The 23,734-nt window shown below is 45.0% G+C and overlaps 1 protein-coding gene across 3 annotated transcripts in view; it reads right to left on the bottom strand.

The window, feature by feature from the left end:
* The window catches only part of LOC140387531 (DNA-binding protein RFX7-like), a 147,077-nt gene that overhangs the window by 16,963 nt on the left and 106,380 nt on the right, over positions 1-23,734 (bottom strand). The window contains exons 5-7 of one of the 3 annotated variants that reach the window (XM_072470751.1): positions 18,359-18,475; positions 9,482-9,566; positions 6,124-6,331 (exon numbers count right to left, since the gene is read on the bottom strand). In XM_072470751.1, coding sequence (XP_072326852.1) covers positions 6,124-6,331; positions 9,482-9,566; positions 18,359-18,475 — 410 coding nt within the window. Of the gene's footprint in view, positions 1-6,123; positions 6,332-6,667; positions 6,710-9,481; positions 9,688-18,358; positions 18,476-23,734 lie in introns of those variants that run through there. The other 2 variants (XM_072470749.1, XM_072470750.1) reach the window with 2 other exon arrangements.

Raw genomic sequence — 23,734 nt, 5'->3', positions numbered from 1 at the left:
TGACACAATTTATTATATGAGTGTAACGTTTGTGTCTTGATAGCCATTTCCTAATAGGTGTGAAAGGATTGCCTTGAGCAAATGTTTTGGCTACCAAGATCAAAATCTGTACACCTGAAATTTAAGATTACAAACAGTAACTAGAGCAGAAACCAGTTCAACCTGCTCAGTTCTCCCTGTTGGAAGTGCTTTATAAATAGACAAAACGATAATTGCTGTTGCCGAGAGAAATTTGTTTGTCGATTGACATCAGCTTTTAAGTCCATAATTTGGAGGGGTTACATTATCAAGGTCAGAAGAAACATGCAGGTATGACTAGACTTTTTCTCGCTTCTTTGTAGAACCTTTTGTGATTATTCAGTTGTGACTGTGCAACAGTTGAAGGTGCATGACTGCTATTGCATGTGTGTATATAGCTGTGTGTTTCCTGTGGATTCACTCTTGGAAAATCAGATGATGTGCAGTTTGGACATGAAAGATCAATATTTAAATACATGGCATTTTTCACACATGCATCCTGATGCACCGATGGTTGGCAGGATGTCCCAATTCCAAAGCAACCGTGGGAAATACAAGAAAGTGATTAGCATTTTAAGGTGTTGAAACACCGAGAAGCAGCTGTTTTTTTCTTGGAGCATTCAGATGGCTGTTCTATGGTCTGTTAGGAGTGGTAGATCTGACTTCCGGGTGCGGCTATGCAGGGCTAGGTCGCATGTTCGGTAGCTCCCGCTTGGAACGGACTTTTGGGCTCTTTACAGGGCCCCACGGTATTTGTTTGACATTTCCCGGTGTGGGAAGACGACTGCAACATTCCCCCGACAGTGTCCCCCAGGAATGGTATGTCTCTTGGTTACCAGACCCGGCAGAAACAGTAAAAGATTCAGCTGTAACTGCAGGATAAACAGAGCCTCTTCCAGCATGCAGGCGGGGGAAGGGCAAGCTTAAAGCTGCAAGCTGACTTGAGGACCTTTATTAAAGGTGAATTCTAGCAGCAGAGGGAACAACTGTGAAAAGATCTACCAAGGCCACTGAAGAAGCGGGGACGAGGCTTCCGGTGGCGGCCATGGAGGAGTAAGTCGCGCATTCGGCAGCTCTCAGACCTTTTTCAGGAGTTTCCACAGACCTTTTGGGGCAGATTGGTGAAGCGAACACTGCCAAAAGGATTCCCTCTCGAGACTTCCGGTTGCGGCTATGCGGAGCTAAGTCGCACATTCGGCGACTCCCGCAAAAACGGACTTTTGGTCTCTTTTCAGGGCCCCCAAGGGCACTTTTTCGACGTTTCCCGGTGTGGGAAGGAGTTAATAATAGCTCCCCATCAGTATATGGCTTTAACTAGGAGCGGGGCGACAAAAAAGGTGGTGGTGGGCCAAAAGAAGGGAGGGAAGAAGGACAAATGGCGGCGGGCGGAGACCAGGCAGCGTGGAGGCAGTGAGCGAAGGAGCAACAGGAGGGTATCCAGCGCTGCCTCCGAGAGATTAAAACGGACCTGCTAGAGCCAATGAAGGCTTCTATTGATAAGCTGCTGAAGACACAAGACGGCCCAGGGGGTGGCGATCCGAGAGGCTCAACAAAAGATCTGACAATGAGGACGAGATCTTAGGCCTGGCGGTAAAGGTGGAGGCGCACGAGGCGCTCCACAAGAAATGGCAGGAGCGGTTCGAGGAGATGGAGAATCGGTCGAGGCGGAAGAATCTGCGGATTCTGGGCCTCCCGGAGGGGCCGGACGTGGGGGCCTATGTGGTCACCATGTTGAACTCGCTGATGGGAGCGGGTCCTTTCAGGGGCCCCTGGAGCTGGAAGGGGCCCATAGAGTGTTGGCGAGGAGGCCCAAGGCTAACGAGCCTCCGCGGGCGGTGCTGGTGCGGTTTGTCGATCAGGAGTGTGTGCTCAGGTGGGCCAAGAAGGAGAGGAGCAGCAGGTGGGAGAACGCGGAGGTTCGGATATATCAGGACTGGAGTGCGGAGGTGGCGAAGAGGGGGGCCGGGTACAATCGAGCGAAGGCGGTGCTGCACAGGAAGGGGGTGAAGTTTGGCATGTTGCAGCCGGCGCGACTGTGGGTTACCTACAAGGACCGGCACCATTATTTTGAGTCTCCAGAGGAGACGTGGGCCTTTGTTCAGGCCGAGAAGACTGAGGGTCGGGATGGGCGATTGGGGACTGCGGTGGATATGTTATGCCTATTTTTGGTTCGGGGGGGGGGGGGGGGGGGGGGGGGGGGGGGGCTTTGCATTGTTTTGCGTTTCTTTTTGTCTGTGATTTTCCTCTTTCGGGTCGGGTCGGGTGGATGGGGCGGGTTGGGCACTGTTTTGGTTGGTGGCGGGGCCTGGTAGGTGGAGAGCGCGGGCATTTTTCCCTTGGGGCCGGGGGGCGGGCGCGGGGAAGTGAGGATTGTTTCCCGCGCTTAGAATGGAGGGGGAGAGCCTGTGGATGGGAAGCGGGAGAGGAGGGTGTGCCACACAATGTGAGGAGTCAAAGGGGAGGCAGGAGTGGCCAGGGTCAGCAGGAGTCAGCTGACTTGCTAGGATGGGTCCTAGCCGGGGTGGGGGGGGGGGATCGGATCGAGTTGCTGCTGCTAAGGTCAAGGAGGAGCTGGAGAGAGCGAGTGGGGGGGGGGGCCCCGCAGTGGGGAACGGGCCGGGTGTGGGGTGTGGCTGGCCGAGGAGGGGTCATGGCTAGTCGCCGGGGGAGGGGGGCGGGTAGCCCCCTGATCCGGCTGATAACCTGGAATGTAAGGGGACTGAATGGGCCGGTTAAGCAGGCCCGCATGTTCGCGCACCTGAAGGGGCTCAAGGCAGATGTGGTTATGTTCCAGGAGACACACCTGAAGGTGGCAGCCCAGGTAAGACTGAGGAAAGGGTGGGTAGGTCAGGTGTTTCACTCGGGGCTAGATGCCAAAAATCGAGGGGTGGCGATCTTGGTGGGAAAGAAGGTGTCATTCGAGGCGTTGAGCATTGTGGCAGATAATGGCGGTAGGTACATAATGGTAAGTGGTAAGTTGCAGGGAGAGAGGGTGGTACTGGTCAATGTGTATGCTCCGAACTGGGACGACGCGGGTTTTATGCGGCGTATGTTGGGTCGGATCCCAGACTTGGAAGTGGGGGGGCCTGATAATGGAGGGGAGACTTTAACACGGTGTTGGATCCGGCACTAGATCGCTCCAGGTCTAGGACGGGTAGGAAGCCGGCGGCGGCTAGAGGGTTGAGGGGATTTATGGGCCAAATGGGAGGAGTGGACCCTTGGAGATTTGCAAGGCCGGGGGCTAGGGGATTTTCATTCTTCTCACATGTCCACAAGGCTTATTCTCGAATCGACTTTTTCATTTTGAGTAGGGCGCCGATAGCGAGAGTAGAGGATACCGAGTATTCGGCAAGAGCTATTTCGGACCACGACCCGCATTGGGTGGACTTGGAGATGGGGGAGGAGTGGGACTTGCGCCCGCTGTGGCGCTTGGAGGTGGGGCTGTTGGCAGACGAGGAAGTGAGCAAGCGGGTCCGAGGAAATATAGAGAGGTACTTGGAGGCCAACGACAAAGAGGAGGTCCGAGTGGGGATGGTATGGGAGGCACTGAAGGCGGTGATGCGGGGAGAGCTGATCGCCATTAGGGCCCACAAGGAGCGGAGGGAGCGGGGGGGAGAGGGAGAGGCTGGTGGGGGAGATGGTGAGGGTAGACAGGAGGAAGAGCCTGAGGAAGGATTGTTGAGGAAGAGGCGCAGCCTCCAGGCCGAATTCGACATGGTGACCACCAGGAAGGCGGAGGTGCAGTGGAGGAAGGCCCAGGGGGCGGTCTACGAGTATGGGGAAAAGGCAAGCCGGATGCTGGCGCATCAGCTTTGGAAGCGGGACGCAGCTAGGGAGATCGGGGGAGTTAAGGATAGGGGAGGGAGCCTGGTGCGGAGTGGGGTTGGCATCAATGGGGTCTTCAGGGACTTCTACGAGGAATTGTACCGATCCGAGCCCCCACGGGAGGAGGGAGGGATGGGCCGTTTCCTGGACCAATTGAGGTTTCCAAAGGTGGAAGAGGGACTGGTGGCGGGACTGGGGGTCCCGATTGGGCTGAAGGAGCTGATCAAAGGGATAGGAAGCATGCAGGCGGGGAAGGCACCGGGGCCGGACGGTTTCCCGGTCGAGTTCTATAAAAAATATATGGACCTGTTGGGCCCGCTGTTAGTTAGGACCTTTAATGAGGCAAGGGAAAATGAAAATGAAATGAAAATCGCTTATTGTCACAAGTAGGCTTCAAATGAAGTTACTGTGAAAAGCCCCTAGTCGCCACATTCCGGCGCCTGTTCGGGGAGGCTGGTACGAGAATTGAACCGTGCTGCTGGCCTGCTTGGTCTGCTTTAAAAGCCAGCGATTTAGCCCAGTGTGCTAAACCAGGCTTTATCCCCGACGATGTCCCGGGCACTGATCTCCTTGATCCTAAAGCGGGACAAGGATCCCCTGCAATGTGGGTCTTACAGACCGATTTCCTTGCTAAATGTAGATGCCAAGGTGCTGGCGAAGGTCTTTGCCACGAGGATTGAGGATTGTGTGCCACAGATCATCCATGAAGACCAGACAGGGTTTGTGAAGGGGAGACAGTTAAACGCGAATGTGCGGAGGCTTTTGAACGTTATCATGATGCCGGCGAGGGAGGCGGAGATAGTGGTGGCGATGGACGCTGAGAAAGCCTTCGATAGGGTAGATGGGGGTACCTGTGGGAGGTGCTGAAGAGGTTCGGGTTTGGGGAGGGGTTTGTCAGGTGGGTTAGGCTGTTGTATGAGGTCCCGATGGCGAGTGTGGCCACAAATAGGAGGAGGTCCGAGTACTTTCGGTTGCACCGAGGGACGAGACAGGGGTGTTCCCTGTCCCCCCTGCTCTTCGCACTGGCGATTGAACCCCTGGCTATGGCACTGAGAGAGTCGAGGAACTTTATTTTTGTTTATGTTATTTACACTGGAGGGTCTGAGGGGGTGCATACACCTGTTGTGTTAAGTCGGGGTGTTAATTTTAATTTATTATTTATGTACCGGGGGGGGGGGGGGGGGGCGGTTTGGGTGGTTGCTTTTTTTAGATTGTGTTTTGTACTTAACCCTGTTGGGTTATTTTTTCTTTCTCATTTTGTTATTGATATTTTATGAAAACCTTTAATAAAAATTATTTTTTTAAAAAAAGGAGTGGTAGATCTGTCAGCACATGGGTAGGATCGGAAATGTGAGCATTCCAGGGACGGCTGACCAAAGTGTGTATGACCGTGGCATCTTTCTCAGGGTGGGCCAGTTACTGTGATACAAATATAGGTATTCAGCAGTCGGATGCAAAAGATTACAGTATGGAGTAAGGCATTGAAAGCATGGGTGCTCAGAGTTTAATTTTAGAGGAAGATAGAAACTGTGCCCTGGAGGAAGTAACTGGAACCTGGCTAGATATGTTTTGCCGAGAGATTCAGGAGTGTTGAACACAAGAAACCTATGGTATTTAAATTACAGCTAAATTTTTTACATAATACATTTCCCGATCCACAAATCCTCTTCCTGCAGCTGCAAATAGCTAATCCACCTTCTTCACCTCAACCGGTCCTCAGGATAAACTTATGATTGGATGTTAGTGAAGGGAAAGGACTTCCTAAGCATTTTCCCAACAATGTGGGCTTGAGGCCCAATTGAAAAAGCAAAGATGTACATTTATATAGTGCTATTAACAACCACTGGTTGTCTCAAAGCACTTTATAGCCAATGAAGAACTTTTGAAGTGCAGTCATGATTATAATGTCGGACATAGAAAATTGGGGCTTATTGGGTGGCAGAGCAGGGAGTCGGACGACAAAGGCAGAATCAGAAACTACTTTAGGCATTGTACTTAAAATCTGACATGAATAGCAGATTCCATTCCAATTTTACCATAAGTATATGTCAAGAAGGGGAGGAGGAGGATGAAATTTGTCTCAAATTGATATAGAATACAGACTTGCGTTTTCTAGACAATACTTCTTATAAGGTTTAGTGCTCATCTACTTGACAAACTGATGACAAAGCACATGCTTTACTCACCTTACCTAGCTAACGGATAAAAGCATAAACATAGTCTTTAAGGTAGTTAAATGGAATCAGGCTTGGGAACATTCTAATGAATATAGTTACTCACCTGAAGGTGCACCTGCCATCAACGACAACGCAGCAACAGACTTAGTGCCAATATAGTGACTAGTAACAAGGAAGCGAGCTAGATCGACCACTGAATCAAATTTTCGGATTAATACTTTCTGGGCCCACTCACATACCAGACTGCAAGCTGCAGACCTGACTTCTTCATCAATACTCTGCAGGTGGCCTACAAAGTGCGATCCTTCAGACTAGAAAGCAATATAACCAAACATTAGATTGTAATTGTTGCCATAGTAAAAACACACAAGAAGTTTAGCCACTATTTGACTTTAATTGAGTAAAATTAGCAACTCAACAGATTGTTAATTATCTACCACAAAATCACTAGAAATTGTTCCAATTCAGTGACAGGAATTCAATTTGCATAAGCAATTTAAAAAATAAGTAATAGTGAAATTAAGGGCATTTTTCACTCGGTTATGCAAAATGCGACAATTGGAGTAGCATCATAAATCGATTGTAATGCAAACAAGTCAAACATTCACTTCTGGAAAAAATACCCATATTCCCTTCAATACACACACCTTGTACTTGATCCTGGGACAGTCATATACCAACTCCGGCTGCTTTGAAGACAAATTACCAACATAGACTATGACAGTTATTTAATGAAGCCATGGAAATTTGATAAATGTAAATAAGTACTCTACTCTACAAAAAATGCTTGATTTCATAAAAGTCTCCTACCTAAGTATAGAACATTTACAACAAAAACAGCAAAATCAAACATCTCGTAATTCTTCCTAAATACATTTGCAGACAAACAAGTTCAATTATTTGATTTGCTTACAAATTTAAGTACGGGGCGGTGGGGAACAGGACAGTTAAGAGAGTGCACCATCAGCTCTGGCTTCAAGATGGTAATAGCTTAGAATTTCTTTTGGAGGCCATGGGTTGAGGGAAGAAGAGAGATGGCCCATTGCTAAAAAATACTCAGAAGCTTATTCTTGCATCACCTTTTAAAGAAAAGTAAATACTAATCAACTATTTATAGTACAACATGTAACTAAGTCAGGGGGGTTTACAAATAACTGTTTTCTTTAGATTGTGTAATATTTCATGCAAAACCAATACTATAAAATTTAAAGAGGCAATATGTCAAACGAGATTTGAGATAAATAAGATGACAAACACAGTCAAAATGGTATATACCGACAAATTAAATATGGAGCTGTTCCTTGGACAGTCAATTTATGTTTTAAAAATCCTTCGATAACAACGTTTTAAAAATTTCAGAGTAGTTGAAAGTTTCATTTAAGTTCAGAGTCTGGGTCTATTTGGGAATCAGCCTTGTGCATACTGCAGAGAAAACTCACCAACAGAATGGAAAATAATGTCGGCAGTAGGGGAAAAAAGGGTCATCACTAGTCACTATGTGGCCAACATACAGTTTGAGCCTATAAGGCAAGATCAACACTTCCAAGTGAAGATGACCAACCCATCCCATAAACAAGGGAGGTTGTCAAAATTCTCTCGTGAGACTGGCCACATCTTGGCTCACCTCACCGCCTTGGGTTTACTGTCTGTCATGCATCATTGTGTGACTAGTTTTATTTACATTAGTCTCCGGAATAAATTTTCTTTCTGTACCATTAAATTGGTTATAAACCAAAGCATTATCAAAGCCTTAATTTCAGGCCTTCTTTGAACATCTGAACTTCACAGGACTCAAAAACATTTCTGGTGGTATTACAACTATGATCAAACTAATTTTACTGAAAGATAGTATTTGCACTAGCTGTGGCTGGGATTTTTAAGTCACAATGGAAGACCAATTTCAAAATGTGCTGACCAGTGTGATGGGCCAAAAGGCCTCCTACTATGTTGTATCTTTCTATAATTTTGTGATGGTTAAAGTAGTTTGAGAAGGCCAATATATACTTTCTAAACTGGAAGTACAAGAAATTAAACAATGGTCTCTTATGGGTTGGGCTATAAATACTTCCTGTGAGGTCTTGATTCCCAATGTGCAAGTACTTGTCCTTGCAATTTATGGTGAGCAGCTTGTCCCTGAATGCTCCCACTGAGCTAACAATGGTAATGTTAATTTGGACTTTTGCTTCAAAATGAAGCCATTCAAATCCACAAATCCATTAGAGCTTGATTTGTCCACATTCATCCTGACTGGTCACCCACTCGTATCCAGCCAAATCAAAACCTTTGGTGTGTTACTGCATGGAATCCCAAAATACATTAATTTCTTCTGCTAAATGGGGAACATATTTTGTGGACGTTCTGGAATTCAGATTGCTCGGCAGACAATCGAGGAAGGCTTCATGGAAACTAAACAATCAATCTTTTTAGCTGAGTTTGCAGCAGATTACATTTTTCTAGGAAGTGGTTATTTCAGCAGGCAATAAAATTCTTAACATGCTGGAAGGACCTGCAAGACTGTTGCAGATTCTGAGACCTGGGCGAAGATGATTGAAAAAGAAAGGGTACTTCACCTGAAACAGAAGTGTGGTCAAGGATTTGAATTGAATTGAATTTAACTGAATGCAAGGTAAAAGTAACCACTAAAATTGAAGTATCCATTATATTAGAGGTGGCATTTTGTTGAAAAATAGAATTTGCTGGAAAATTTATATCGACCTTACATACAAATAGGCATAGATCGTTCCATTATTTCAGAGTATACATTCCCATAGCATTAATGGACGTTGGTTAGGAAAGTAGTCTGGGCATTGACAGAATGCTGATGAGATGGAGCTTACCCAGGTAGAACCGAAGAGGCTGGTGGGTGGAAATCCAGGTACGGATGACGATTTTGGTTGTGGTGTGGAAGAAGATAGGGATGCTGATAGACTACATTAGAAAAGTGGAAGTTGGCAGTTGTCATCGCTCTTGCTAATAATGTAAGTTATGGAGGGGGAGATTGAGGCAAGAGTCCATAAAACCAAGATAATCATGTATTACCTAAATAATTCACAAGTTCGATAAAGGAATCCTATTTGCAAATTGGAGTCAAAACAAATGGAGAATATTTATTGTAACTTTCATTCAAAAATTCAGTGGTTAGCACTGCTGTCTCATGGCGCTGAGGTTCGATCCCGGCCTTGGGTCACTGTCCATGTGGAGTTTGCAAATTCTCCCCATGTCTGCGTGGATCTTACCTCCACAACCCAAAGATGTGAGGGGTAGGTGGACTGGCCACGGTAAATTGCCCCTTAATTGGAAAAAAAAGAGAACCGGGTACTCTAAATTTTTTTTTTTTAAACTTTCATTCAGTATTGGAGAAGCTTCGGTTCTCTGTGCAATTCCACCATTCTTTCCACAAATCAATATCATACAGTAGTTTATCGTCACATTTTAATGGTCATGTTACAGAAAATTATTACCCCTTCTCCGGTTTTATGAAAATCCAGACTTGGTAACGATGGCATGTGAACAAAAGCTTTTTTCCTCAGACCACTAAAGCAATATGTTTCAAGGTGTTAAGGTCAAAGGATATACTGAGCTGCATTTTAAATAACAGTATGATGACAGTAGAATGCAGACTTAAAAACAGGGTCACAAAAATGTGAGAGCTTAATCATGAAACTTTTCAAGTGTACCATATCTGAAAAAAAATGTTAAATGCAAAATGAGTGTTAATAAATATAATACAAATAAACAAACTGCATGTATAACCATTTCAAAATGTACACATTTTTTTCACAGCATGAATAAAAGTAGCTGGGAGTGTATTGCAAGGCTACACTGTAAACCAAGGCTTTCCAATCTCTTAAACCAAGAGAAAAAAACATTTTACTGCATGTCAAAACTGTCAGAATGGCAACACTGCATTTTCTTTTGCCTGTATGATATCCTATTTTTTTCAGTGGCTCTCAACTGTACTCAAAGGTAAATCAGTGACCTCCTTCCAGCCTACCATAAATTCACAAACTACTCTAGGCGGATGGTATCAGAGGCAAACATTCCCAAGTTGAGGTACAAAAGCTTGATGTAGATTGGAACTTAACCAATGCCCAACCTGAATATATGAAAAGCTGTATTCCACTAACTTTGCATTAGCTGCCTCTCTAGTCATGGGGCTGCAAACTCACGTGCTGTTTATGCTATGGTTTGATAACCATTAAGAACCAATACTTCTCAAATTAATTTCACATTGACCTCGGCAGGAGACTTATCACACCTCAGTTTGGGCCAGATTTGAACCAGTGTAAAAAGGTTCAGGCATTATGTGCTCCCTGTACCAACTCCTTCACATGCCAACACATGCATGCAGTCAGTGGTTGTACCTCATTTATCCAGATGCAGAAGCTTGATAATTGATGGGAATGTGAAATCAGAAACACAAGCTGATCAGTCATGATCTTAATTAAAGGCGGGGCATGGTCAAAGGGCCAAATGTCTATTTCTGCTCCTGTTTCTTATGTTCACGTGTTGTAATTGCACGGAGTGGAATTCTAAGAGCACAGTGATATTATGAAGCTGAAATTGATCTCTTAACCTGCATTATGCGTATTATTTTGAGAACATTTAATCACTTATTTTTCTCCTCTTGTTCATCGTCTAACGTGTTGGTTACAACAGACCTTCTTAAACCTTCTAGAGTTGCAAGACCTCAAGTGTATCTCACACAGAAGTGTGAACCAATATCTAAAGGACAACGAATCATCACATTTTTCAACTCCCCGAGAGAACTGGCAACAAAAATTTGTTCAATAATATGTATTCCTTCACTGTCACAGGGTTGCATACCATTGCGCAAATTCACCTGCTTTATGAAGAACTGTCTGTTTTGCAGTAAACAGGCCAGGTCAATTCCAAAGTCCAAGGTAGGTGTAACTCTTCAAATGAAAAATTAGTAAAAGATTTTAGATCATTACGGTTGGCTCAAGCAGAAACAGTGTCAAGAAGCAAAATAGTTTATGGTTGATAGGTAATTAGTACAATAATACAAATACAAAACAGAAAACAAAATTTTAATTCACAGAACTTGCTTCTGTCCAACATAATCTTAAATTTCATAATCTGTCTTTAATAATCTGAAAAACCAGAAAGGGGAATTGTAATATTTTTCAAGACCAAACAAGTTAACCACAGAAGATGCTCTTAAAGGAGTTGTGTAGCTATATGTATGTTTATGTCTATTCAAAAAGGGCTTTCGGGACTTCCGGGTGCGGCGATGACCAGCTAAGTCGCACGTTTCGGCAGCTCCCGGTGGAACGGACTTTTGGGCTCTTAATAAGAGCCCCAACGGCAATTTTAACGGCTAGAAGCACTGTGCGGTAAACCAGAAAGGAATCCCCCCTGGAAACGGATGGAAAAAGGAGAGGGAAGTGGCCAGATTGCAGTGGATCCTTTGGAGCAGCGGCAAGGAAGGCAAGCAAGAACCAAGATGGCGACGGAAGGTGGCAGTTTAACATGGGGCCCTGAACAACAAGAGTTTTTGAAATGTTGCGTGGAAGAACTTAAAAAGGAAATGAAGAAGGAGCTGTTGGCCCCGATATTACAGGCGATCGAAGGGCTAAAGGATGAACAAAAGACCCAGGAGCAATAGCTTCGGGTCGTGAAGGCATAGGCTGCCGAGAACGAGGACGATATACAGGGCCTGGTGGTGAAGACGGAGATGCACGAGGCACACCATAAATGATGTGTGGAAAGACTGGAGGTACTGGAGAACAACGCGAGGAGGAATAATTTAAGGATTCTTGGTCTTCCTGAAGGTGCAGAAGGAGCAGACGCCGGGGCATATGTGAGCACGATGCTGCACTCGTTAATGGGAGCGGAGGCCCCGGCGGGTCCGCTGGAGGTGGAGGGAGCATACCGAGTGATGGCGCGAGGACCGAGAGCAGGAGAAATTCCTAGAGCCATAGTGGTGAGATTCCTCCGTTTTAAGGACAAAGAGATGGTCCTTAGATGGGCAAAGAAAACTCGGAGCAGTAGGTGGGAGAACGCGGTGATCCGCGTTTATCAAGACTGGAGTGCGGAGGTGGCGAGAAGGAGGGCGAGCTTTAATCGGGCCAAGGCGGTGCTTCACAAAAAGAAGATAAAATTTGGAATGCTGCAACCGGCAAGACTGTGGGTCACATATCAAGGGAGGCACCACTACTTTGAGACGGCGGATGAGGCGTGGACTTTTATTGTGGAAGAAAAACTGGAATAAGCGGGTTATTATAAAAGAACGTTTGAAACAAAGTGGTGGGGCAAGTATGGGGGGCGAAGAGGGGGGGAAAAATGAGTTTTATGTTATTAATCCTGCGATGCGGTAACTTTTCTCTCTTCCACAGGTGGTGGTGGAGGGAGGAAGGGAGGTGGGGCGTTGGCCATGGGGGGCGGGGCCAAAAGGGAAGCGCGGGCTTTGTTCCCGCGCTATGATAATCATGGCGGGAATAGGGAAGCAGGAAGGAGGGGGCGTCGCACGGTGCGAGCCGAGGTCACGGGGGGAAGCTGAGGTCGGCCAGAGTTTGCTGACTTCTGGGAGCAACATGGGGGGTGTAACTACGCTAGTGGGGAAGCTACTGGGTTGCTGCTGCTGGGGAGAGGGGGGAGCCGGAATGGGGTGGGGTGGGCGGGGGGGGCACCGCCTGGGGGGGACACAGCTGCGTGGGAACCGGGTGAGGAGCTGGAAAAAGGGGATGGCTAATCGACAAGGGGGGGGGGTAAAAAGCCCCCCAACCCGGTTGATCACGTGGAATGTGAGAGGGCTGAACGGGCCGATAAAGAGGGCACGAGTACTCGCACACCTTAAGGAACTTAAGGCAGACGTGGTTATGTTACAAGAGACGCACTTGAAACTTATAGACCAGGTTAGACTACGCAAAGGATGGGTGGGGTAGGTGTTTCATTCGGGGCTAGATGCGAAAAACAGGGGGGTGGCTATACTAGTGGGGAAGCGGGTTATGTTTGAGGCAAAGACCATAGTGGCGGATAGCGGGGACAGATACGTGATGGTGAGTGGTAAATTACAGGGGGAGGCGGTGGTCTTGGTAAACATATATGCCCCGAACTGGGATGATGCCAATTTTATGAGGCGCATGCTAGGACGCATCCCGGACCTAGAGGTGGGAAAGTTGGTAATGGGGGGAAGATTTTAATACGGTGCTGGAGCCAGGTTTGGACAGGTCGAGATCCAGGACTGGAAGGAGGCCGGCTGCAACCAAGGTGCTTAAAGATTTTATGGAGCAGATGGGAGGAGTAGACCCGTGGTGATTTAGTAGACCTAGGAGAAAGGAGTTTTCGTTTTTCTCCTATGTCCACAAAGTTTATTCGCGAATACTTTTTTGTTTTGGGAAGGGCGTTGATCCCAAAGGTGAGGGGGACGGAGTATACGGCTATAGCCATTTCGGATCACGCTCCACATTGGGTAGACTTGGAGATAGGGGAGGAAACAGAAGGGCGTCCACCCTGGAGAATGGACATGGGACTAATGGCAGATGAAGGGGTGTGTCTAAGGGTGAGGGGGTGCATTGAAAAATACTTGGAACTCAATGATAACGGGGAGATCCAGGTGGGAGTGGTCTGGGAGGCGCTGAAGGCAGTGGTTAGAGGGGAGCTGATATCAATAAGGGCACATAAAGGAAAGCAGGAGAGTAGGGAACGGGAGCGGTTGCTGTAAGAACTTCTGAGGGTGGACAGGTAATATGCGGAGGCACCGGAGGAGGGACTGGACAGGGAAAGGCAAAGGTTACACGTAGAATTTGACTTGCTGACAACGGGTACTGCAGAAGCACAGTGGAGGAAGGCACAGGGTGTACAGTATGAGTATGGGGAGAAGGTTGCTGGCCCATCAATTGAGGAAAAGGGGAGCAGCGAGGGAATAAGGGGAGTGAGGGATGAGGAAGGAGAGATAGAGCGGGGAGCGGAGAGAGTGAATGGAGTGTTCAAGGCATTCTATAAAAGATTATACGAAGCTCGGCCCCCAGATGGGAAGGAGAGAATGATGTGCTTCCTGGACCGGCTGGAATTTCCTAAGGTGGAGGAGCAGGAGAGGGTGGGACTGGGAGCACAGATCGAGATAGAGGAAGTAGTGAAAGGAATTAGGAGTATGCAGGCGGGGAAGGCTCCGGGACCGGATGGATTTCCAGTCGAATTTTATAGGAAATATGTGGACTTGCTTGCCCCGATACTGATGAGAACCTTTAATGAGGCGAAGGAAAGGGGACAGCTGCCCCCGACTATGTCGGAGGTAACGATATCGCTTCTCCTAAAGAAGGAAAAAGACCCGCTGCAATGCGGGTCCTATCGACCTATTTCCCTCCTAAATGTAGACGTTAAGATTCTGGCCAAGGTGATGGCAATGAGGATAGAGGATTGTGTCCCGGGGGTAGTCCATGAGGACCAAACTGGGTTTGTGAAGGGGAGACAGCTGAATACGAATATACGGAGGCTGCTAGGGGTAATGATGATGCCCCCACCAGAGGGGGAAGCGGAGATAGTGGTGGCGATGGATGCCGAGAAAGCATTTGATAGAGTGGAGTGGGATTATTTGTGGGAGGTGTTGAGGAGATTTGGCTTTGGAGATGAGTATATTAGATGGGTACAGCTGCTGTATAGGGCCCCGATGGCGAGCTTGGTCACGAATGGACGGGGGTCTGCGTATTTTCGGCTCCATAGAGGGACGAGGCAGGGATGTCCTCTGTCTCCATTATTGTTTGCACTGGCGATTGAGCCCCTGGCAATAGCATTGAGGGGTTCCAGGAAGTGGAGGGGAGTACTCAGGGGAGGAGAGGAACACCGGGTATCTCTTTACGCAGACGATTTATTGGTGTATGTGGCAGACCCGGCGGAGGGGATGCCAGAGATAATGCGGATACTTGGGGAGTTTGGAGAATTTTCAGGATATAAGCTGAACATGGGGAAAAGTGAGCTGTTTGTGGTGCATCCAGTGGAGCAGAGCAGAGAAATAGAGGACTTACCGTTGAGGAAGGTAACAAGGGACTTTCGCTACTTGGGGATCCAGATAGCCAAGAATTGGGGTACATTGCATAGGTTAAACTTAACGCGGTTGGTGGAACAGATGGAGAAGGACTTCAAGAGATGGGACATGGTATCCCTGTCATTGGCAGGGAGGGTACAAGCGGTTAAAATGGTGGTCCTCCCGAGATTCCTCTTTGTGTTTCAGTGCCTCCCGGTGGTGATCACGAAGGCTTTTTTCAAAAGGATTGAGAAGAGTATCATGAGTTTTGTGTGGGCCGGGAAGACCCCGAGAGTGAGGAAGGGATTTTTGCAGCTAGTAGGGATAGGGGGGGGGCTGGCGCTACCGAGCCTGAGTGAGTATTACTGGGCCGCCAACATCTCAATGGTATGTAAGTGGATGGGAGAAGAGGAAGGAGCGGCGTGGAAGAGATTGGAGAAGGCGTCCTGTAGGGGGACTTGCCTACAAGCCATGGTGACGACGCCGTTGCCGTTTTCACCGAAGAAATACACCACAAGCCCGGTGGTGGTGGCTCCTCTGAAAATCTGGGGGCAATGGAGACGGCATAGGGGAAAGACGGGAGCCTCGGTGTGGTCCCCGATAAGAAATAATCATAGGTTTGCTCCGGGGAGAATGGATGGGGGATTTGGAACATGGCAAAGAGCAGGAGTAACACAATTGAGAGATCTGTTTGTAGATGGGACGTTTGCAAGTCTGGGAGCGCTGATCGAAAAATATGGGTTGCCCCAAGGGAATGCATTCCGGTATATGCAACTGAGGGCTTTTAGGAGGCAACAGGTGAGGGAATTCCCGCAGCTCCCGACGCAGGAGGTGCAGGACAGAGTGATCTCAAAGACATGGGTGGGGGACGGTAAGGTGTCAGACATATATAGGGAGATGAGAGACGAGGGGGAGATTATGGTAGACGAGCTGAAAGGGAAATGGGAAGAAGAGCTGGGGGAGGAGATTGAGGAGGGGCTGTGGGCTGATGCCCTAAGTAGGGTAAACTCATCGTCCTCGTGTGCCAGGCTAAGCCTGATACAATTTAAGGTGTTACACAGGGCGCATATGACTGGAACACGGCTTAGCAAATTTTTTGGAGTAGAGGATAGGTGTGCGAGATGCTCGAAAAGCCCAGCGAATCACACCCACATGTTCTGGTCATGTCCGGCACTACAGGGGTTTTGGGTGGGGGTGACAAAGGTGCTTTCGAAGGTAGTGTGGGTCCGGGTCGAACCAAGCTGGGGGTTGGCTATATTTGGGGTTGCAGAAGAGCCGGGAGTGCAGGAGGCGAGAAAGGCTGATGTTTTGGCCTTTGCGTCCCTAGTAGCCCGGCGCAGGATACTGTTGATGTGGAAGGAAGCCAAGCCCCCGGGTGTGGAGACCTGGATAAATGACATGGCAGGGTTTATAAAGCTGGAACGGATTAAGTTCGTCCTAAGGGGATCGGCTCAAGGGTTCACCAGGCGGTGGCAACCGTTTGTCGAATACCTCACAGAAAGATAGAGGGAATGGAAAAGAAGAAGACAGCAGCAGCAGCCCGGGGGGGGGGGGGGGGGGGGGGGGGGAGAACCAGAGGGATTCTCAGGGATGTTAATATATAAGTATAATATGTATAGGTTGTTGTTATAGATAATTGTATATTGGACTGTTAAAACATATTTTTGGAGAATATTTATCTGGGACAAGGCAGTTGCCATTTAGTTTAGTTTTTGTTTATATATTATTTATTTCTTGTTTATAAAACTGGCCATTGTTATTTATATTGTTATATTACTGTGTAAAGGATACACAATGTACTGTGATGGGTTGGCCAAAAATTTTCAATAAAATATTTTTTTTAAAAAAGGGCTTTCCAGTAAAAATGTTGGTGCATTGTTGCGAATGCCTACTGTCATGGTTTACATGTTTTAAGTTTTAGTGGTATAGCTTTTTAGTTTTAGAAACTGAATTTTAAATATAAGTTCACTGGAAAAAACAAACCTGGTAAACATCTAGAGCCTGGCAAATCACACAGACTTAAGATAATTATAATTCAAAAGGTGACTTGTATTTAATGGATGTCAGATTTTAAAGGGTGAGAGTCATAAAATGGCAGATAGTCTTACTTAGCTAAAATAACTGGAGACATGGTATCTGCAATTATTGCAGTGAAAGATATTTTTTTTTAATGTGGTTTCGCAGAATTAATGAAAGCTTTGAAATTAAAAGGTAGTTAATTTGCATTTGCATTTCTACTTGGGAACAGGCTCAGGGAAATCTTTGTTTCTGGGTTTATCTTTGTGAATGCAGTTGGGGCGCAGCCAGCAAGCAGGACTAGTTAATGTTTGGAAAAGCAGATAAAAGACCATCAGCTTTGGGTCTTGCACAGCACGAAGATAAAGCCAAATGTACACCTGAAGTAGAGTAAATGCTAGATCTTTAGTCCATGACGCAGCCTCCAAGTGGGAGCTGGTATTCGCTAAAAGACAAGTTGGAAAGGGGAAGAAAACTGGAAGATTTGTTTAGCTAGAAGCTCAGGATGAAATCTAAATAATTCTCAATATAAGGCAGTTAACCTTGCTGCACTTGGAGATCTGGAAGTAATCAGTTTGGTTGCAACTTGAACAATAGCTGTGGGCTATTGGAAGCAAAGAGTGTTTTCTGATGCTTTAAGCCACTCTTTTTTTCAATATTCATTTGTAGGATGTGGGGCATCACTGGCTAGGCCAGCATTTATTACCCATCCCTCGTTGACCTCGAGAAGCTGTGGTGAGCTGCCTTCTTTCACCGCTGCAGTCAGAGGTGTAGGTACACCCACAGTTCTGTTAGGGAGTTCGAGGATTTTGACCCAGACCGCGCAGTAACCACATGGAGGCCTGTGCTGGAACTGTGAAATCCACAGTTGGGAAGGCAGTAAAGAAACTGGAGGGTCAAAAGCTAAAGGAAGGACCATGAAATTTGGACCTTGGTGAATAGCTGGAACACTGAAGAGAAATCAGTGTGAATTTCAGAGAACGGTGATATATTTTTGAGTTGGTCCAAGGAAAAGTAAATGAACTGTAAAGATTTGTAAGATAAGGAAACTCTTGAGGAGGAAAGGGAAAATAGAATTGCGTAAGTCTTTAAAAGATCCAGTGTTAAGATAGACGACTAACTTTGTTTAATCTTTCTAAAATACAATAAAGTTTGTGTGAAACCTTGTGGCATAATCCTGTCAGTTAATTGCTGCTTGCACAGATTTCTTCTTTAAACATTAACGTTCCGCGAACAGGACTGTAAGTGTGTGAGGGAGCTTGGGGGAAATGCTCTAACTCAAGTTAAAATCAACAAGATAGTAGCCCAATAATTTCAGAGCAACTTGAAAGGATATTTTGATTTGCCTCTTGTGCCTAGGCGTCGGGCTTTCATGTTTGGGAAGACATTCTTCATAATCTTCCCAAAGTCAGCTGCACTTAAAGAGTTATAACCAAGGTTGTCACAATAGCCTCTGGAAAACAAAATGTAAAATTCTATTGGTCACACCACAACTTTATAAGTGATCTACATCCTCTTGCATGACAAAAAAAACATTCTGCCATTGCCCCTCAGTTACGAGCCATCAGATGACTCACTGTGCCCATGATGTCTTCTTTCTCCAATATTTCTTTCCTACAGGGACGCTCAATCCCCAGCCTCCGTATTTTCTGCAATAGCCTACCGTGGGGAACCTTATCAAACGCTTTGCTGAAATCCATATACACCACATCAACTGCTCTACCCTCGTCTACCTGTTCAGTCACCTTCTCAAAGAACTCGATAAGGTTTGTGAGGCATGACCTACCCTTCACAAAGCCATGCTGACTATCCCTGATCATATTATTCCTATCTAGATGATTATAAATCTTGTCTCTTATAATCCCCTCCAAGACTTTACCCACTACAGACATGAGGCTCACCGGTCTATAGTTGCCGGGGTTGTCTCTGCTCCCCTTTTTGAACAAAGGGACCACATTTGCTATCCTCCAGTCCTCTGGCACTATTCCTGTAGCCAATGATGACATAAAAATCAAAGCCAAAGGTCCAGCAATCTCTTCCCTGGCCTCCCAGAGAATCCTAGGATCAATCCCATCAGGACCCGGGGACTTATCTATTTTCAGCCTGTCCAGAATTGCCAACACCTCTTCCCTACATACCTCAATGCCATCTATTCTATTAGCCTGGGTCTCAGCATTCTCCTCCACAACATTATCTTTTTCCTGAGTGAATACTGACGAAAAATATTCATTTAGTATCTCGCCTATCTCTTCAGACTCCACACACAACTTCTCATCCCTGTCCTTGACTGGTCCCACTCTTTCCCTAGTCATTCGCTTATTCCTGACATACCTATAGAAAGCTTTTGGGTTTTCCTTGATCCTACCTGCCAACTTACATTGAACAGGCTTCCAAAACTCAACTACTGATTTCAGTCCTAATTGTACTAAGCTGGATCTGACAAGTGAAGTTTTGCTTTCTATTATTATTTGCTAGCATATCCCACAGTCAGGACAGTTGAATCTGTTCCATTAATTTACATTGAAGTGAATCAGACACAACGCAAAGATAAGGGCAGTAGACAACATAAGTTTAAAAAGCAAACTCTAGCAGAACTGCACCCTCATTTAATATAAGGAAAAATCTTGTATTTAGATATTGTAAGCAGTTTAATAATTAAGATGGAGCAAAGATGCTCAATTATTAAGTGCCCATCGGTTTCATGTTTTCTTAATTTTTGGTCCACGTAATTTAAGCGCACTCACCCACTTGGTCCACTAATATCTAAATAATTAGATATCACTTAGCTATTATAAAGTTATCACTTAGCTATTATAAAGTTAAGATTCATCATTCTATTTCTGGATTGTATTATTTGTTTTTAAAAAAAAAAAATTATATATTGTGTTTCTAAACATAGAAATAATATCAAAACACACTAATATCTCCTTTCGGTTTGCTGAGAATACTTTGAATTTTGAGTGAAATTACTTCAGTAATAATCGTTCTTAATTTACACTTGGCTGATTCCTGTTCAGATGGGAGTAAAAGAGGAGTTAATGAATGCTGAAAATACCATGAAGAATATTCATTTAGTCTGGCCAGATTCATACCGGCAAGTCAAAAAGCCTAATTCCCATCCCATGATAAGAGTGAGTGACTTGCCAGCCAATTTTCCTTTCCTAGATCTGCTGACATGAATCCAGGTTAGTTGTCTAGCAACTTAAAGCATTAATTCAGACATGCACTCAAAAAGTTTTCAAAGCTTTTAATTCACCAATTTAAATAAAATAAAACAAGAGGAATGAATACCATATATACTTGTGTAAAATTGAATTTTGAGATCATTTCTTAAGACAAAAATTTAAGGGTTGACTTTTATATAAATAATATTTGAGGGGTTAGTGTGCATGCTTAATTTGGGCCCACACAATATCCTGTGCATGAATTGACTGGTCTATCTTGATGAGTCCACTAAATGCTCAGCTGCCCCGGCCTGTTGCTATAACACAGATGGCCATGCCCTACCAAGGTCCTGTCTGATGGAGTCGGCTAGGTTACGCTGTTTAGCTCCAAATACAGGTGCAGTAGGGCAAGAATGGCAAATCGTTTGGTCACGGTTGTGTCTCCTTGGGGAGTGCTGTGATTTGGGCTGTCCATGTTTACAATGTAAGTGCAGCATCTGTTCAAGCTGCTCCTGGAGGATGAGCAGGTTGATACCATGTCTATCTCCTACCTGCCACCATTTCTCAATGAGTGGGTGAAGCCTTCCAGCTGAAGCATGGAGGGGAGTGGGTCAGCTGATGGGCCCTGAAAACTTTCAACTTTTATAGGTCTATGAAAAATTGTAATTTTTTCAGCCAAAAATCATGGGTCCACCTTTACATGAGATTCCATTTTGCACAGGTACATACATGGTATTTCACTCAATGTACACAAAATGCATCAGTCAGACATAAACAAAGCTCATGGACCTAAGTATCCTATACTTAACTGATGAGAGAGAGGACCAAAATACAAAGAAATGCATATTTAATTGGTCCCCATTTTCCACCATCCACCCAAAACGGACTGGATCATTCCATCAAATTAGCTACAATCGGAGATTCCACAACATGAATTATGATTTGTTATAAATCTCAGACCAAACACTGAACAATGAAGATTGTTTGTTTATTGCTATCAGGCCTGAATCCAAGTTCAACAATACTCCAGGAAAGAATCTTTCAATGCATGGTGAAATTTCCTTGAAGCAGTAACAGCACATAATTCTTACCAACTAACTTCCTTCCAAAGTTTTTTTTACTAGGCTGAAAAAGGTTAGAAGCGTTTTGTGCCAACAAGTAACAGGAATGCACCAACTTGCCAAAAACTCAAATGCACCAAACTCTGACTGGTGAACCGAGGCAGTAACAGAGGTCGAGGTAAAACAGCACTTTGCTGAATTACCATATCAATATTTTTATGCCTTGTGTGTATCCAGATTAAAGTGCCAAAATGTAACACACTCAATCATCATTGTCTATTAAAATTGCTACACAATGTAAGGTTTTTGAGTTGTCTTTCATCTTAAGTATTGATGCAAAAATGCCTTTAAAAAAACCTATGGATAGCAGTACTTAGAAAAAAACTGTTGCAAAATCAACAATAGATATGAGAGCTAGAAACTTCCGCAGGACAAAAACAGTTTTCTATTTGGGATATTATAAAGTTAATAAACAACTGGAATTGGCATAAATGAGCAAATGGCTCAAGCTCACAATCCTCTGTAGTAATTTCCTGGTCATATCCGAGACCAGCAGAAACACATTCAAATAATAATAAATAAAAATTGGAGGTCAAGGTATTCAACTCACTTTGCATCCTTCAGTAAATTGGGAATTGTAGCAGTCAAACATATTTTAGTGCTACTCAAGTGAACATCCTGGCAGGTTAATGAAGCTGCGGAATTCAAGATGCCTGTAGGCTAAACTATCATATTAGCCCAAAGAACACAGCAGGGATGCTGGTGGATAAACATCATTATACAGTACTGTATTTATGCATTCTACATATTGAGTAGTGTAAATGAAAAGGTTATACTGGAAACACAATACAGTGAATCTATTTCACCATGTCTAAATCCAATGTGAGCAGGATCAAAGATTTTAGGACAATGTGATGCTAAAGCAATTTTAAATGATGTAAAGTGTACGCATTTGATTACCTAGTGTAAATATTGCTTTCATCATTCTTTACTATTCAAACCTCCACATGCAATGATGATTTGACAAAATCCAAGGGGGGAAATTATGCCCGATGTCCTTAGGCAGCCACATTTGTTACATGGTTTTTCATCAACCTTGTAAGGGCCTTATTCTGAATGCATCCTTAGTTATTGGACTGGAAAGAACAAACTTGTATTGGTATAGCATTTTCAATGTTCTTACGATTCCTCAAGCTCATGTTACTTGTTCAATTATCCCAAAGGACACAACATACCATCAACGATTTCCACAAGAAAAAAAAACTGAAAACTATAGGGGTGTTGTGTGGGAAGATAACAACCTTTCAACTCCTGTCATATACTTCAGAAACAATTACATTTTATAAATATACTAAACATTTTAATATTCAACTTGGCTTCTGAATCATCTAATTTAACAAAGCTATCAGATGAAATACGTTTATGTGCTTTGGCATTGTTGTCCTCCGAATAGAACCAAAATTCAATTTACAAAATGTTTTTCTTTTTTTCCTTTTGCCTGTGCGCATTTGTTTTGCTCATTCTACACTGTATTTAAGATGTTTTCCGAACTGCTTCCATCTTTTCATAAATGCTCCATCATCAGACGACTTGAAATCCTGAACTATATGTTGTAGCGTTTAAAAAAAAAGTATAAATATTGCTACACATCCAGCTAAGTCCAAAACTTTGAGAATTTTAAGTAATCGCATTTATGATGTCAGATAACTTTGATGCTTGACGTTACCATATGCATTATTGTTTAAATAACTGATGGACAGTATTTGTCAAAGGATTCGGAGGGCACGGTAGCACCGTGGTTAGCACAGTTGTTTCACAGCACCAGGGTCCCAGGTTTGATTCCTGGCTTTGGTCACTGTCTGTGCGGAATTTGCACTTTCTCCCTCTGTCTGCGTGAGTTTCCTCCAGGTGCTCCAGTTTCCTCCCACAGTCCAAAGACGTGCAGGTTAGGTGGGTTGTCCAAGCTAAATTGCCCTCAGTGTCCAGAAAGGTTGGGTGGGGTTGCTGGGTTGCAGGTATGGAGTGGAGGTGGGGGCTTGGATTGGGTGCTCTTTCCAAAGGCTGGTGCACTCGATGGGCCAAATGGCCTCCTTCTGCATTGTAAATTCTATGATTCTATGATTGCAGAAGAGAGAATTTAGAGATAGCTGCTGTTATGGTTCAGACCAGTAATGTCATATTTTGAAGTATTAAAGAACAGTTGAAGAGAGAAAATTAGTTTTCCAAGATCGCATAATCCCCAAAACTACCTCAAGGATAACAAAACCTCCAAATTAATTTGAAATTATATTTAAGTCAGAAATCTAGTTGAAAATGGGTGGCATGGTGGCGCAGTGATTAGTACTACTGCCTCACGGCACCGAGGACCCGGGTTCCATCCCGGCCCTGGGTCACTGTCCGTGTGGAGTTTGCACATTCTCCCCGTGTCTGTGTGGGTCTCACCCCAACAACTCAAAGATGCGCTGGATAGGTGGATTGGCCCTGTTA

This window comes from Scyliorhinus torazame, chromosome 12, assembly GCF_047496885.1.
Source record: "Scyliorhinus torazame isolate Kashiwa2021f chromosome 12, sScyTor2.1, whole genome shotgun sequence".
Taxonomy (NCBI): domain Eukaryota; kingdom Metazoa; phylum Chordata; class Chondrichthyes; order Carcharhiniformes; family Scyliorhinidae; genus Scyliorhinus; species Scyliorhinus torazame.
The sequence above is the reverse complement of the archived record's forward strand: the minus strand, read 5'-3'. Positions and strand labels throughout refer to the sequence as shown.